General features: G+C 53.0%; 1 protein-coding gene across 1 annotated transcript in view; it reads left to right on the plus strand.

Annotated features, from left to right (window-relative positions):
• TMEM266 (transmembrane protein 266) overlaps window positions 1-16,242 on the plus strand; it is a 119,049-nt gene extending 102,807 nt beyond the window's left edge. Inside the window, exons 9-11 of the mRNA XM_034668911.1 lie at window positions 8-53; window positions 13,661-13,723; window positions 15,090-16,242. Of these exons, the coding sequence (XP_034524802.1) occupies window positions 8-53; window positions 13,661-13,723; window positions 15,090-15,685 (705 nt within the window). The 3' untranslated portion in view covers window positions 15,686-16,242. The remainder of the gene's footprint in view (window positions 1-7; window positions 54-13,660; window positions 13,724-15,089) is intronic.
• The last annotated feature ends 1,172 nt before the right edge of the window (window positions 16,243-17,414 follow it).

The raw sequence follows: 17,414 nt of genomic DNA on the forward strand, positions 1-17,414 counted from the left end.
GGCCGAGGAGACCGCCGCCGAGAGCGTCGTGGAGGAGCTGCAGCCCTCGCCAGGTGAGCCCGCCCGCGGCCCGCCCCGCCCCCACCCAGGGCTCTGCGTCCTGCTGCCCGCCAGCGGGCGCGGCTCCCAGCGGGACTGGGACGGGGCTCAGATCCGGGACCCACGGCGACCTTTCTGAGCCTGGGAGCAAGCGTTTAGCCAAGATGCCTTGACTCAGCCTGGAAATGATCCTAGTGACGTGTACCCATTTCATGCCTGTGGGCCGCGGGCGCTTTGCATACGTTATCTCCCCGGCAACAGGAAGTATGACTTTACTATTTTACAGATGAAATAAAAGTCGTACAAAGGCGCATCACTAATAAATGGCAGAGCTAGGCTTCCAGCCAGAGACCTGAGACTCTACTGGACTGCCCACCCCTCCAAGTCCAGGCCTAGGGCCAGTACAGCCCAGAACCCAAGTCGTGGCGCTGGTAGCAAATTGATAGGCCCGTGAAGTCGTGGAGATGGGAGCACAGGGCATAACCCAGGGCAGAGTACTGTATAGAAGGCCAGCGGTGTCACTTTGGACGGGGGACTTAACCCTCGGAGCCTTGGTTTTGCTAGCAAACAAATGGGAACAACGCGGAGCCTTCCTCACAGGGTTGTTGGAAGGCTCAGGGAAGTGGGTGCAAGTGGCCCTGGAGCTGCAGAACAGTCCCGCAAATGTCAGGGGGTATTGTTTTGTGATGGGGAGAAAACACTCTCACTTGGTGACTCAGCTCTGTCAGGTTTGGGCCTTCACAGGATTTCGGTAGGCTGTGTTCTAATGGGCTCAGGCCAGGGATCCCCCTCAGCTCAGGAGGATCAGGAGCCAGGCGGGGGATCTGCCCCCACATTAGGGTCCCAAGGGGATCCTGGGAGCCGCCCCCCCCCGCCAGGCACCTTTCTTGTTCATGTCCGAGTCCTTCCTGTCCTACCTTCCACCTGAAAATGTTATCACTAAAATGATGGGTAAGGGGTTATTTCACTTGACCAAGAAATTTTTTAAAATATCGACCTCCCCTAACAATCCAGAATAATTCATCGTTACTCTACCTAAAGGTAAGGGAACTAAAGTTTATCAACCCCTCCAAGGGAAGTTTTCACAGTGTGACCTGGTTTAATCCTCACACCTCCTTTGTCTCCTGTGGAGCAGGAAACTCAGAGCCAAAAAGCTCAAGAGAATTTCACAGGGTCACACATTGGAAATGGTGGTGCTGGGCTTGGAACCCAGGCTGTGGGACCTTAAACCCCAGCTTGATCGAGGGCCCACTTCACCTTGCTGTGCCATGTTCCCCTTGTGAGGACATCCAGGCAGGGCTGGGCAGTTGGGAGGCAGGAGGCCAGAGCCCCGGACTCTGCTACTCCCCCGCTCTATGACTTGAGGCTTAGTGTTCCCTTCTATAAAGCGGTCTCACAAGTCCAATTCTGTCTGCTTCTAAGGCAGTACGAGGAGCTGATGGATGTGAGAAAGCTCTGGAGTAAGGCACTGTGAACAGCTTTTGTGGAGTGGGGTGATTGCTATTACGATCTTCTGAGAAAACTTCAGGTCTCAGAATTGTAGAATTTGGGGGCTGGGAGGTCCTTCTCTGAGTTCAACTGATCCCATCTAATCCCATCTGAAACTCTTGCCGGCCTCAGCTTACCCCCCAGGGAAGCCCACACCAACCTAACTTCAAATGGCTCTCCCTATTAGAAAGTAATTCTTCAGGGGCGCCTGGTGGCTCGGTCAATTAAACGTCTGCCTTTGGCTCAGGGTCCTAGGATCGAGTCCCGCATCGGGCTCCCTGCTCAGCGGGGAGTCTGCTTCTCCCTCTCTCTCTCTCTCTCTCTGTCCCTCCCTGCTATTAATGTGTGCGCGCATGCTCTCTCTCGTAAATAAAATGTTGAAAGAAAGAAAGAAAAGAAAGAAAGAAAGAAAGAAAGAAAGAAAGAAAGAAAGAAAGAAAGAAAGAAAGAAAGAAATTTTTCAGACTGAGCTGAAGTCTGCCCCCAGGTACTTGGCTGCAGTTTTATGTATTGGTGTGGTAGCCTCCCGGCTGAGGCATCCTTTCATTTTATTTTTTTATTGAAGTATATTTGACATTCAATGTTATACTAAGACGCCCTTTGGAGACTGGCCTCTAAGTGTTCTCTCCTCCAGGGCCTGTCACCGCGCTTCCACACTAGTCCTCGGGGAGAAGCTCTCCAGGTTCTCGCTGTGGTGTCCCTCCTTGAACATTCCAACGTGTTGGTTCCTCTTGGAGTGACATCCAGAATAAAACACCATTCTTGGGGAGCTGCAAGACCAGGGTGGAGTGCTAAGGGGCCACCCCTGCTTTTTTATTCTGAACCCAAGACCCCTTAGGTGTTGCTAGAAGGCTCCTGAGTCTTGTGGTGGCTGCCCAGCCTGAGCTCCCGCTGACCCAGGCCCACATGTTCCCCACATGGGCCCCCTGCGGCCCAGCCCTAGGCAGTGGCTTTTTGCCCCGCCCCCCAACCGTGCAGCACTTTACACCTATCTGCGTTGGGCTGTGTCTTGTTGGATTCCTCCCCCTTAACACCTTGGCTGTGGCTGCTAGGGCTGCCGCAACAAAGCACCACCAGCGGGGGCTTAGACATCAGTTTACGGGCTCAGCTCTGGAGGCTGGAAGTCTGAGCTCAAGGTCTTGGCAGGGATGGCTCTTCCTGAGGGCGGTGAGGACCTCTCTACTAGCTTCTGGTGGTTTGCTCATAATGCTTGGCATTGCCTGGCTCCCTCTCCACCTGGCATTCTCCCTGTGTGTCTGTGTTCACATTTCCTTTTTTATAAAGACCCCAGGCATACTGGGTTAGGGGCCCGCCCTACTCCAGTATGATCCTACCTTAACCAATGACTTGTACAACCTCATTGCCAAATGAGATTCCATTCTGAGGTACTGGGGGTTAGGGCAACAGATACATTTGGGGGAGACACAACAATTCACCCTAGAGCAGATGGCATATAGACCCTCATGCTCTCGCTTCCCCAGCATCACCTCCTCCCACTCTCTTCACCTTCACTTAGGTGAGTGAAGCATCTTCTAGTTCTGTGAGTGTTCTGGGCAGCTGTAAGTCTTGGAGCTTTTCCGCATGCTGTGCATCAGCGGGCCAGGCGTGCCCGCCACACTTCTCTTCCTTCTTAAAACCCATCTCCGAGTGAGCTCCCAGCCACCACTCTCTCCTCTTTGGATCTGACAGAAACTCCTGCTAGCCCCCGATCAGTCGTGCTGTGGGGCCGTGGTTTACATGTGTGTCCCCTGAGACTTGTTTATCTCCGGGGCCCACCCCAGCCTAACCCTTCGCAGGCTCACCCTAGACCTGTTGCATGAAATGTCATCTGCAACCCCATAAGTGATCAAAGAACAAAACAAGCCTTGCGGATACCACTTGTTCTCCTGTGGGTCCCTACAACCCTCTGAGCTCAGGGGCCGTGTGGCAGCAGTCCACTCCAGAAACCCATCTTGACTTTCAGCTCCCCAGGCCGGTGTTTGTGGAATCCAGAATATAAGAATATAGCGTAAGAATATTTTTTTTGAAAGCTCTCCAGAAATCAGCAGCTCTTGCCGGCTTGTCTTACTTCCCAAGGGCGGGAGGGACAGCGTCACAGTCTCCAGCTCCTCCCAGGATCTTCCACCCTGATAAGGCAGAGGGAGCCGGAGGAGCCGGAAGAGCCACTGAGGGCTGCTGCTTGCTCTGCCCTCAGTGGTGGGGGCTCCGTGTCGCTCACGGTCGTCTGGAGGCTACAGCTCGCCTGGGGCTGGGCCTGCTGGTTCTGTTCTCTCTTCGTATGTGCTCACCTGTAAACATCTGAGCTCAGGTGAGCATTTCCAGAACAGCCCACACTCTGTAGCACCTTTCTCCTCAGGATCCTTAGCTCTTAAGATAACAGCATGGTCATTATTACTGTCCCTCAGCCAGTGACCTCCAGACCCTTGACACCTGATGCCCCATTTGGGGCCACAGGGAGTCAAGATCTGGGTTTGGTGAGTCTGCAAACAAACTAAGCCTTTAAAATAATCCCACACGTTCTAGAGTCCCTGCCTCTCCGCTCCCTCTGTCTGCTCTCCCCATAGTGAGCAACTTCCAGGAGGGAAAGGAGGGAGGCAGAGTAAGAAGGGAAAACGCTGGGTCACACTTGAAGCCCACTCAGGGTAAATATGACCCGCTGTGCGTCACCAGCCAGGATGTCAAGGGGGCTGTGCCTACCCTCCTGGACACTGGGGCGGTGTCTGATCAAGGCACTCAGGCCCATAGAGATGCCAAACGTGCACCTCTGGAAGCAGCTGCAAATGCCCCTCCCGTCTAGTCCTGGACCCCCACTCTGCCCTCCTTTATCTCTCCTGTGACACCCCTACCTCGCCCCCCCCAGATGCACACCTGCCAGTACCTTCCGTGCAGCCTGCCAGTACCTTCCCCCATGCGCCTCTTAGCTGCCTCACCGTCAGCCTCCAGAGCCATCAATAGCAAAGCCAGCACCTCTGAGGCAGAGGGCAGAAGCGGGGGGTTCGGGTGAGGGGGGCTAGCAAGTGGCATGCGTGATTCACAGCCTCCAGTGGGCCAGGGAGACAGGGCATCCCCCAGCTGATTTCTCTTTGACCAGGAGCTGTGTCCAGGGAGGGATTTCCGTGATATTAGAAATTATGGCCAGACAAGCTAGGGGTACTCTGGGCCACTCTGGAGATGGAGAAAGGGCAGCATTTGCTGTTCATGACGACCTTCAGGCCAGTGAGGGCTGGGAACCCCACGATGTTGCAACAGTGCACAGGCAGTCCGGGCGTTAACCTGCAGAAATGAGCAAGAAGTGACAGGAACCTTGGGAGGGGGCCTTGCTCGCCACGGGAGGGCAGCCCCAAAGGGCGGGAGGGCGGAGGGGTTCCTGCGGTTCAACAGTCGCCAGCAGGTCACAGCCAGAGGAGCGCCGACCAGCTTCTGTTTAGACTTGCTCTGGCACAAATCATTTTTAAAACCCAGGCTGCAAAGTTCCAGGCTTTGGGGCCTGCCAAGTTCACGGTGCCCCCTGTGTAGTCATTAATACTTCCCTCCCAAATTTATTAGTCTTGAAACTTGCCCATAATTTATGAATTACAGCCACCGGGGGGAGTGCCACAGTACTCACCGTATATCACAGCAAACCCCGGCGTCCATCTGTGCTGCACCAGCGCTCACAGAATGCTCCCCCAGGGGTGCCCCCGGCCGGCCGGTCTGGGCTTACCCCTGCCAAGCAGAGTTGGCACCGGCGTGGACCCTTAGCGGGGAGAGTCCCATGTGCCGCAGAGACCATTTGGGGTTTCTGCCACCGCTGGCCTCCTCAAGTTCCTCAAAAAAATTAAAAATAGAACTTCCATAGAATTCCCCTTTGGGGTATTTACCCAAAGTAAACAAAAACACTAACTTGAGAAGAGGCACCCCACATTCATTACAGCGTTATTCATAGTAGCCAATACATGGCAACAACATGAGTGTCCAGTGGCGGACGGGTGAAGAAGATGGGGCATATACACAGAGTGGAATATTACTGGGGGGCACTGAGGATCCGGAGAAGCTCCAGAGCTGTAGAGCTAGACCTGGGAGGTCCTCACACGAAGTAGCGAGGCAGCTGATGGGCAGAGGGGTCCGGTGATACTGAGGAAGGGACGCGAGTGGAAAACTCAGGGCTGGGGTTGAATCTCAGCTCAGCCTCGAACAAGTGACTGCAGCTCTCTGAGCAGGACTGGCTCCATGGCTGGGTAACCCCGCTGGTCACACAGGGCCTTGAACTTGGTTCATGGCTCTGCTGTCACCCTCTTGAAATTCTTAGTGCTTTTTTTTTTTTAAACTGACATGTAATTGACATATGACATATTACTTTCAGGTGTACTATGTAATGATCCGATATTTATATATATATTGCAACATGATCATAATAAATCTAGTTAACATCTCTCACTATATATAGTTACAAAATGTTTTTCTTGTGATGAGATTTAGCAACTTCCAAATATGCAGTATGTTGCTATTAACTATAATCACCATGCAATACATCATATCTCCACAACTTATTTTATAACAAAATTTGTACCTTTTGATTCCCTTCACCCATTTCTCCCAACCCCCACCTCTAGCAACTACCAGTATGTTCCCTGTATCTGTGAGCTTTGAGTTTCTTGTTTTTGTTTTGTTTTTAGATTCCACATAGGTGAGCTCATACAGTATTTGTCTTTCTCTGCCTGACTTATTTCACTTAGCGTCATGCCCTCCGGGGCCATCCATGTTGCAAATGGCGGGATTGCTTTCTTTTTTTATGGCTGGATAATATTCTTCTGTGTGTGTGTGTGTGTGTGTGTGTATACACATATATACCACATCTTCATCCATCCACCAGTGGACACTCACATTGTTGCCATGTATTGGCTACTATGAATAACGCTGTAATGAATGTGGGGGTGCCTCTTCTCAAGTTAGTGTTTTTATTTACTTTGGATAAATACCCCAAAGTGGAAATCTATGGAAGTTCTTTTTTTAATTTTTTGAGGAACTGCCATACTGTTTTCCATAGTGGTTGCAGCAATTTGCATTCCACCAGCAGGGCATGAGTGTTTCTTTTCTCCACATCTTCACCAACACTTGTTGTTTCTTATGTTTTTGATTTTAACCATTCTGACAGGTGTGAGGTGATACCCCATTGAGGTTTCATTTGCATTTCCCTGATGATGAGTGATGGTGGAGCATTTTTTCATGTGTCTGTTGGCCATCTGTATGTCTTCTGTGAAAAAAATGTCTATTCAGATCCTTTGCCCATTTTTTAATTGGTTTGGTCCTTTTGGCTCTTGAGCTGTATAAGTTCTTTATACATCGTGGATATTAGCCCCTTATAATATGATTTGCAAATATCTTCTGCCATTCAGTAGGTTGCTTTTTCATTTTGTTGACGGTTTCCTTTGCTGTGCGGAAGCTTTTTAGTTTGATGTAGTCCCCACTTGTTTATTTTTACTTTTATTGCCTTTGCTTTTGGTGTCAAATCCAAAAAATCGCTGCCAAGACCGATGTCAAGATGGTGACTACCTGTGTTTTCTTATGGTTTCAAGTCTCACAGTTAGGTCTTTAATCCCGTTTTGAGTTAATTTTTGTGTATGATGTAACATACTGGTCCAGTTTCATTCTTTTGCATGTGGCTGTCCAGTTTCCCCGACACCATTATTGAAGAGACTGTCCTTTCCCAATTATATATTCTTGGCTCCTTTGTCATAAATTGTTTGACCATATATGCATGGGTTTATTTCTGGACCTTCATGTGTTTTGAACAAGGGACCCCACAATTACGATGCTGGTCCTGTCTCTGAGCCCCGGTTTTTCCAAAATAAGATTAGTAGCAGAAGCATATCTTCTCTGGGAAAGATGGGGCTTTCAGTCATGGGCGCCGCTCTCATGCATGGCACACAGCAGGCGCCCTCCTTCTATGAGGGCTGCCAACTCATGGAGGAACAAATAGGAGTTAGGGAGCAAGAGCCCCGAACCAAGAATCAGGACTTTCTTCCCTCTGGGCACTGGGGCCTGTGTCTGGGCAGGATGTGGGGTCCTGGCACCCCCACCCCACAGCAGGGCTCCTCACCCCCTCCAGGAGCCACAGCTGACTCACACCCTTTCTCTCAACCTCTGCCTTGCCAGGCAGGTTGGGGCTCTGCCCAAGAGGCAAACACACACAAGGAGCGTTGCCATGAACAGTACTGGAAGGGCTCGGGGTGGATTAGTCGGGATGCATTTGCAGAATGCTTTCAGCCCAGGAGGAAAGGCGCCAGGCAGCCAAGAGCAGCTGCAGCAGCTGCCACAGAAGACTCCAGACTTTGGGGTCGGGAGGGAGCACCGGGGGCTGGGGATTCAGAGAGCTGAGGGAAAGCCCTGCTAGACTTGACATTCATTATCTCAGTAGATCTTACAGCTCACCAGCATGTGGGTGTTTCTTCTCCCCACTTCACCTGGGAGGAAGCTGAGGCTCACAGTGCCTAGGGATCTGCCTGAGACCATGAGGCGGCCACTTTGTCCTGCAGCTTGTGTCTGTCCTGAGCTCAGTCCTCAGTGTGGGGCGGTTCCTTCATGGTCCCAGGGCACCTTGGGGCTGAATGAAGACAAACCCTGGGGCAGCGATTATTCTTAGGTGGAAAGTGGACAGACCCCTGTGGAGGCTACATGGTGGCCTGTTCCTCTGTGCCTGCCTCCCCTGCTTTCCCCCAGGCTCCCAGGCACCCAACAGTCACTAGTGTCCAGGCAGGTACCAGTGACCAGGAGTGAGGCTTTGTGCCGAAGGATGACAGAGCCTCGCAGAGGGTGAGGCGCATGGTGCCTCTGACCCAGACACAGTCATCTGTCCAGTCAGCACTATTCCGTGGAGGCTGGCATAAGCCAAGCCCTGTGCTAAGCGCAAGGGAGATGCTGAGTAAAATGTGGCCCCTGCCCTCAGAGGCTCTCGGCCCCTGTGTGGGTGGAGACGACCGCAGCCCAAGTGGTCTGTTCTGGAGAAGAGGGCCTGCCTGAGGTAGAGAGCGGGGAGGGAGGGCCAGCGTCAGCATTGCTAGAGGAGTCTGGGCAGGCCTTGCTTTCAGATTTGTCTGCTTTTTTTTTTTTTTTTAAGATTTTATTTATTTATTTGTCAGAGAGAGAAAGCACAAGCAAGGTGAGCGACAGGCAGAGGGAGAGAAGGGACCCTGGGATCATGACCTGAGCTGAAGCCAGACGCTTAACCAACTGAGCCCCCCAGGAGTCCCTCAGATTTGTGTCTTAAAGCTCATTCTGAGGCCCCTGTGTGGGTCCAGGGTTTTTAGTAGAGGGAGCAAATGCAGACTGGACAGACCCCCAGTGGCCATCTGGGTGGGACCTAGGTTTGGTGTCACACGTACCCACGGAGCTAGCAGTCCTGCTCATTAAACCCACAGGCGTGACAAGAGTCCAAGGGGGTAAGCATGAGGTCTGATCTATGTCTGGATCACTGGACCATAGCAGAGGCATCAGGGGTCCCTTGACTAGTCACAGGCTTGGTAGGAGTTGGGTTGTTGGTAAGGAAAGAGAAAGCACCGCGAAGTGACCAGGGTCCCAGCCTGGGTGGGCAAGGAAACCATTCAGAGGTGGAGGGAGAAACCGAGTTCTGTTGTGGACATGTTGTATCAGAGGTGGTTGGAAGTCCTGCAGGAGAAGTTGTCCTGTTGGCCAGGTCAGCCGAAAGTTCAGGAGAGACATGGGGCTGCAGTCCACCTAGCCTAGGTGGTTTTTCCAACGGCACGGATGAAGATGTGGCATCTTCCGTCAACACCAAGAGAGGAGGAAGATCTGTTCCCTGACCTGAACCAAGATTAAGAGTGCTCCCCAGCATGCTGCCATCTCTACTGAAACCAGCAAGCTGACGTTTGCCTGGGATGAGGAACACAGAGTCCTCCGTGGGGGTGACACAGCCAAGTGTGGTAAGAGCTTGGCCTGCCCCGCCGCTGCACGGAAGCCCTGGGTGGCTCGTGAGTCAGCGGAGCAGGGCGGTTGCTGTACCCACCGGGAAGGTCTTGGGCTGTATGAGGGAAGTGATCTCCAGATCTTGGAAGGACCAGGCCCCTGAGTCATCCCAGCCTCGCAGGGCAGTAGTGAGGATTAAAGAAGCATGGCGTGTGCCGAACCCAAGGTGTGGTGCTTTGAAGTCTCCGTGAATGCCAGCTGCCTCCCTTCCCCTCCTCCACCCATTTTGGTCACGTCTGTAGCCCACAGGGAGGCCTTCAGAGTGGAGGCTGGAAAACTGGGGAGGGGTGGGAAACGGACAGTGGTTTTCCAGAAGAGACTTCTCAGGAGGGCTTTCTCAGTGTCAGAAGATCTGTCACATAGATGGTGAAGAGCAATGGGCTTAGCCCTGGTACCTGTGAAGACAGGACCACGGTCTGCAAGACTGGATTAAACGGAGATTGGCTGTTTGACCAAGGTATGACACCCTGGGGAGGCCCTGACCGTGCTCCTTGGAGGCAGGGAGTCCTGGCCTCGGTACCGGGCACGGGGTGGGGCACACTGCAACCCTACTGAGCACGGGCGAACAGGAAGCTGCCCACAGCTGGTTATCTGAGCTGCTCAGCAGAGAGGCGGGCGCTCCCTTCCCCAGCTATGCAGGCCATGGTGGAGAGCCCCCCACACTGCTCTCTCCCCTCTTGGAGCTTCAGAGCTGGCCGCCGTGTTGGGAGCCCGCCAGCCCAGCCACATCAGGATCGGCAAGAGCCTCACTGGCCCCTGGTGGTACAGATGAAGAAATTGAGGCCCAGGAAGGGGATGTGACCTGCTCAAGCTCTCATGGCAGCAGCACGCACAGGACAAGAACTAGGATCTGGGGTTTTTTGTTTTTGTTTTTTAAATAAGATTCGCAGTGTCCCTTTTTATAAATTTTTTTTAATTGAAGTACAGTTGACACACAATATTACATTAGTTTGAGGTGTACAACAGCGATTTTACAAGTTTGTATGTTATGCTGTGCTCACACATGTGGCTACCATCTGTCACCACACCACACTATCACAATATTATCGACTGCATTCCCCACGCTTGTACCCTTTATTCCTGTGACTTATTCCATGACCAGAAGCCCGCAGCTCCCACTCCCCTTTGCCCGTTTTGCCCATCCCCCACCTCCTCCCATCTCTGTATGTATGAGTCTGTTTCTGCTTTTTGTTTGTTTATTCCTTTGTTTTCTAGATTCCACATGTAAGTGAAGTGATATGGCATTTGTCTTTCTCTGACTTAGCGTAATACCCTCTAGGTCCATCCATGTTGCGTCAAATGGCATGATCTCATCCTTTTTTATGACCAGTATTCCAGTGTGTGTGTGTGTGTGTGTGTGTGTGTGTGTGTGTGTACCACATCTTTATCCATTCATCTGTTGCTGGACACTCAGGTTGCTTCCATATCTTGGCTGTTGTAAATAATGCTGCTATAAACATACGGGTGCATGTATCTTTTCCAATTACTGTTTTCATTTTCTCTGGGTAAATACCCAGTGGTGAAATTGTAAGGTAGCTCTATTTTTAACTTTTTGAGGAACCTCCACACTGTTTTCCAGAGTGGCTGCACCAGGTTGCATTCCCACCAACAGTGCACGAGGGTTCCTTTTTCTCCACATTCTTGCCAACACCTGTTGTTTCTTGTGTTGTTGATTTTAGCCGTTCTGACGTGTGTGAGGTGCTATCTCGTTGGCCGTTTTGATTTGCGTTTCCGTGACGAGGAGGGATGTGGAGCATCTTTCCATGTGTCTGTTGGCCGTCTGGACGTCTTCTTTGAAAAATGTCTGTTCAAGTCTACTGCCCATGTTTTAATGGTGTTTTGGTGTTTTTTGCTGTTGAGTGGTATAAGTTTTTTATATATTTTGGATGTTAGCCCTGTATCAAAAATAATTTGCAAATATCTTTTTCCATTCAGTAGGTTGCCTTTTCATTTTGTTGATCGTTTCCTTTGCTGTGCAGACACTTTTTAGTTTGGTCCAGTCCCAATAATTTTTTTCCTTTGTTTTCCTTGCCTTAGGAGACATTTCTAGAAAAACATCGCTACAGCCGATGTCAGAGAGATTACTGCCTGTGCTATCTTCTAGGAGTTTATAGTTTCAGGTCTCATATTTAGGTGTTTCATCCATTTTGAGTTTATTTTTGAGTATGGTGTAAGAAGGTGGTCCAGTTTCTTTATTTTGGCATGTAGCTGTCCAGTTTTCTAAGGTCTGGGTTTTTCTTCTTCACCCCAGGCGACCTTCTGTGAGTAACTCCCTTGGGATGAATTCTCATGAGTCTGTGGATACTTTAGCTGAGTTCATAGTTCTGCCCATGTCACAAGGCCCCCGCAGCCAAGGCCAAAGGATAATCCCAAGGGAAGTGACCAGAACCTCCCATCTGGCCCAAGAGGCCTGGTGCCAGCCCCTCCTCTCACTGCTGGCCAGGAGCAGCCACACCAGCCTCTACCCACTTCCCAGGGTGACCTGCAGGGCCAGACAGCATGTACCACATAAATTATGCAGAGCCGTGGAGAATTGTATTGCTGTGCGATTCTGAGGGAGCCTTGCTGGCTGATCCTGGACCAGGGCCTAGAGCCAGCCTGGGGCCCCTCCCTCAAGTCAGGCATTAATGCAAAGCACACCTCTCACCGCAGGCATTTAAAGATCAAAAGAGGCCAAAAAAAGCTTTTAGGAGCCAGGGCTGTATGTGCTGGCACGCAGCCTCCCAGTGTCCGCACCGACTGGCTTCCGTGGTGATTTCAGGCGTGCCCGGGGAGCGGCCGCAGAGAGCGTCAGGTCCGTTCATCCATAGACCACCGCTCCTGGGAGAAGCGCCCAGGGGCGTGGACTCCCTCAGACTTCCGTAGGAGAGGAAGGACTAGACTCCGGTGTGTTGAAGGCCTTCTGTGTGCCGGACCCCACTGGAGAAATCCAACATTTGTTAGCTCCTTTAATCTCCTTAATGGATAAGGGAACAGAGGCTTAGAGAGGACCGTTTAGCTAAAATGTGGTGGGATTGAGGTTTGAAATCAGGTCTGATTCTGGTACCTTTTTAGGACACTAGGACCCAGGGGAGACCACAGTTGCTAAAGGAGCAACCCCTGAGTTCAGTCTGACAAGTTGAGTCAACTGAGTCAAGGGTCCTCATCTTGTCACCCTCCAAACCCTGCCAGGTCCCTCCTAATTATCACTTGACCCTGATCCCTCCCACCCGTCCCATCAGGCATCACCACGCATGACCACCTTAGTACCTGTCAGCCTCACCTGGGCATTGTTTCTGCTCTTCCTGCCTAAAGTCTGGCACCTTCTGGACTCCCACAACCTTGGGAGTGAGTCACACCTGACCATGTTCAAACTTTCCTGTGGTTCTTCACTGCCCTTGGAACAAGGCCAAGCTCCTTGGGATGGCTTTTGGGGTCTCCAGTCATCTGCTTTTCCTCCCATTCTCAGGCCACTCTGAATTTCTCACCTCTCCTCTCTCCCGTTCTTCTTTACTCCTATCAAGACGATGAACCAGCATTTCCTTGAGACCCATGTTCCCATGTTATCTCCTTGGACAGCTTTCCACCTTGTCACGCATTATTCATGCAATAACTGTGTAGTGAGCGCTCACTGCGTGCTAGGAACTGCGTAGGTGGGGGAGAAGTGCAGCCCCCGGTCCATCCCCATACTGTGGGGGAGACTGGGTCCTCTGACGGATGAGCCAGCGGGCCGTCATCAATGATCAGCCTCTAAAGCTGGCTGGGTGGGGCCGCTAGCAAGGCTTTGAGACTTTTGTACTTCAAGGACAGCGTTTCCAGGCACCCTGAGAACCTCAGGTAGACTCAAAGATTTGGGCCATCCCAGCAGGGAAAGCCCTGAGGAACTATTTCCATACTCCTCGTGTCAGAGATGGGGAAACTGAGGACAGAGAAGGAAAAGGCTCTGCCCATGTCCTACATCAAGCCAGATGCTTCATGAGGACCTGGGTCCCTGATGCCCAGTCCAGCCCAGCTCTGGGACGGATCCCCACTGAGGATTGGGAAGCAGCAGAGAGCTCCTGGGAGACAACGGCTCCTGTCGTGGTGACGGGTAGGGGCGGGAGTACGGGGGGAGGGGACACATACTGGCCACAGCCTGCTCTTGGACTCTGCATGCCGCCACACTCCGCTCTCTCTGTCCTTCTCTGCGAAGGTGCCGCGGTGAGAGACGACATGAACAGCTACGTCAACCAGTACTACAACGGGCCCAGCAGCGGTGAGTCTGTGTCCGGGGCCCCTCTGAGTGGCCCCACGCAACCCCTAACGTTGAGAATGGGGACAGCTCGGCCCGGTGAGCCCCTCCCTTGGTGCCTGTGAACCATAACTGCAGGCAGAGTTCAAGGTTCTAATACCTTCCGCTTTAGCTCCCAGCACAGTCCAGCACCAGGGCTCTGGATGTGGAGGTTGGAGTACTCTGTGATCACTAATGACGGCAGCATGTGGGACCCTCATATGGAAAGGGGGCTGAATCTAGAAATCTATGACACCTCAGCTCCTCTCAAGCCGTGAGACCCTCACGGTGTGATCATGATGGGGGTGGGGTAACAGCAGAGTTGGGCTTGAGAAGTAACAGGTGTAGGGCATGTCCTTGCTCGATTTGTTTCATTCTTGCTCTTGAAAGAAGTCGCAGGGAACCTAGTGGTTTTCATTTGTGGGACAGGTTGAGTCTTAAAAGAATACCCCGTTCTCCTTAGCCAATGTCTTGAGTCTCGTAGTTTGTATTTGACACTCCTTGAATCCTTGTATACTCCCTTGTGAGGCTAGAATGTTACATCTTGCGTGACATGTATAACGCAGTGGGTTGTTTTCTTTTTACAATTTCACCTCCTAGAGGTCTCTCTCTTTCAAAGCTTCTTCCAATCTGCTGATCTCAGAGACCACCGTCTCTAGTTCAGTCCACTCCCCCAGTGCAGTGTCCCCACAACTTTGGGGAGAGACCTTGCCTCCACTGCACCCACTGTATGCAGCCCATTGGTACTTCTTCCTTAAAGACCTTCTGGAGTGCCCTCTGTCGTCGCCCTGCAGTGCATCCTACAGGGATGATGCAATCTTCTGAAGACACAGCCCTGATCATGTCACTCTCGTGTTGGCCCCATTTAAAAGTTTGACTCCACCTGACCATGAAGTCCAGGTTCCTAGTCCTGGAACCTCATGCTTTCTGAGTTAGGATGAGCTAGGTTATGCTGCAGTGGCAAATAACCCCAGCCTCTCCATGGTTTAAATCAACGTGGGTCCAGGGCTGTCATCTTTCCTCCAGCACCTGGTGGGGACAGAACAGCTGCCGTCTAATCGAGAACACTGCCGTCTGCAGGCAGAGCACAGCATAGCTGCCGCGGATCAGTCCTCGCAGATGATTGGCCAGTGCGTGTCACATGTCCGAGGAAGCCCAGGAGAGGGGGGCGGAGCCCGATCCTCCCTGGGGCAGGCAGTGAACCTTGGGAAGTTGGACCACAGACCCAGGCCGCCCCTAGCCCAGCCCACGCACACTCACTAGCCGCCAGTTGGGTCAGAGGTGCCCCCAGCAGGGCCCACAGAGGTGTGGCAGAGGCTGAAGTGTGACCGGCACCCCTCGTTTCTTGCAGACAGTGGTGTCCCAGAGCCGGCCGTGTGCGTAGTCACCACAGCGGCCATAGACGTCCACCAGCCCAATAGCTCCTCCGACCTCTTCTCGGTCGACGTGGCCCTGAAGCTGAGCAGCAATGGCACCTGTGCCGGCGCCACGTCCGAGAGCGCCTCCCGCTCGACTCGCAGCTCTGTCACCCGGGCCCAGAGCGACAGCAGCCAGACGCTGGGCTCCTCCACAGACTGCAGCACCGCCCGCGAGGAGCCGTCCTCAGAGCCCAGCCCCTCTCCTAGGCCGCTGCCGCCACCGCCCCAGCAGCAGATGGCAGAGGCCACGGTCCAGGACCTGCTGTCCTCCCTGTCGGAGGACCCCTGCCCATCCCAGCGGGCCTTGGACCCAGCCCCTCTCACCTGGCCCAGCCCCACGGGCTCGGCCCACACCAGCCCTGAGCTGGAGCACAGGGTAAGTCTTTTCAACCAGAAGAATCAGGAGGGCTTCACAGTCTTTCAGATCAAGCCTGTCATCCACTTCCAGCCTGCTGCACCCATGCTGGAGGAGAAGTTCAGATCTTTGGAATCCAAAGAGCAAAAGTTGCACAGGGTCCCTGAAGCCTAGAGCCTCCAGGTGGGCTGGGTGGGAGGAGGGCAGAGAGCTATCTGGATGCTCTCCTAGGGTCCGGGAGGCCGCCAGGGGCCCCATGCAGGGCCCAGGAGCCCACCTGGCCTCCCTCAGGGTGCTGCCTGCCTCCAGGGAGTTGTCACTAGGCCAGGAGGCCACACGCCTCAGACCTCAAAGCCCAGAGCTGGCGTCTCCTCTGGCCCTGCTCGGGGGAGGGTGGTGCTCGTGGCTGGGGTCTTTTTAAACCATTTTTACAAAAACCAGCCTGTGGCCCAGCTTCAGCAGGGTAGAGTGCAGGGACCAGCCCAGCCTCTTCCGTTGCCTTCGTTCCTGGCTCCCACCCTGGACCCCTGGGAACAGCACTGTGAGCAGGGGCTGTCTAGCCCCACCCCCAAGCCGTCTTTTCCCAGAACCCTGGGCAGAGCCAACACAGTCACACAGAGACCACCGTCTGAGCCTGTCTCCTTCATCCTCATTCTCCCATCTGGCATGAGCATTTCTGAGTCTTTTCCAGACAAATCTAGTTTTCACCTTCACAGGACATCATGGGATGAATCAGGAGGTGGGTGGGAGGGTCGCGGGGGGTGGGGGGACAGCCGTTTTCCAATCTTGGCTTTAATAATAAAAACCGACTGCACTGAGACTTCTGGTTGGCCGAGGTTTCCTTTGCAATCGCTAGCCCGGGTAGAGAAGCGTGGCTCTTCCAGGTTTGGGTTGGCCTGGCCTAGAGAAAAGCCACCCGGGGAGGCCCCAGCCCCCTCCAGCTGCTCTGAGACTTCTCCAAAGAAGGAGCTGTAGACCCCAGGCGGGAAGCTCTCACACTGCCTAACGAGGCAACCGCATGGGTCTTTTACCCTCCCTCATCTTCCCACCAAAACAGAGCTCCGAATTCTGCCTTCCTTGAGACAACTCCCACACTCAGCTCCCTGACCCAGGCAGGACTCCATTCCCTGGGGTCTTCGAACTCCGCAGGTCCAAAGCTGAGTGAAGTATCTTGCCCAAAGTCTGCTCCTCCTTCCGGGTTCCCAGCCAGGGCACCATCACCCACCCAGCCATGAAGATGCATGGCATTGGCGTCCTTGACTCCCTCCTCCTCCCTCGAGAGCAGTGATGAATCCTCCAGAGCACCTGCCTTAGACCCCATCACAGCCTTGCTGAGGCCTGTGTGCAGCCTCTGACTCCACGTCCCACTAGTGGGCCCTCCCAGGCTGATGAGCCCAATCAGTGTCTCCCTTGCCAGGGAGCCTCCAAGAGATTCTGGGTTTGTAACCCCTATGTTTTGTTTTATATTTACATCAAAGAGAGGACTTAATTATAATCTCAAGGGCTTCCGTTGCCCCAGCTGAACTCAGCAGGGTCACAGCCCCTTAGCTTGCCTGTCCCTCTGGCTACCATCCCAACCTGTTCGTTGTCCCCTCCATCTTTGTCTGGGTGACTCTGCCTCACTAGGCCCTCACATCAGGGTGTCCTTGGGGCTTCTGTGGTCCCTTGGACACATTGTGACAGTGCAGTGATCCCATGGCTTGGTCAGCATCTGCTTCTCTGCCTGCCTTCCCTTGGTTCTCGAAAGCAGGGCTCAGGCCCGAGTCCCATTAGAACCCCACAACCCTGCATAAGGCCACAGGCTTGGGCAGAGACTCTTGGGAAAGATAGCTAAACTGTAAGATATTACCACATGCAGGCGAAGAGCCACATCTTGATTTGTGGGGAGATGAGCAATGTCCAC

The sequence above is a fragment of the Ailuropoda melanoleuca genome, chromosome 9 (assembly GCF_002007445.2).
Source record: "Ailuropoda melanoleuca isolate Jingjing chromosome 9, ASM200744v2, whole genome shotgun sequence".
Lineage (NCBI taxonomy): Eukaryota > Metazoa > Chordata > Mammalia > Carnivora > Ursidae > Ailuropoda > Ailuropoda melanoleuca.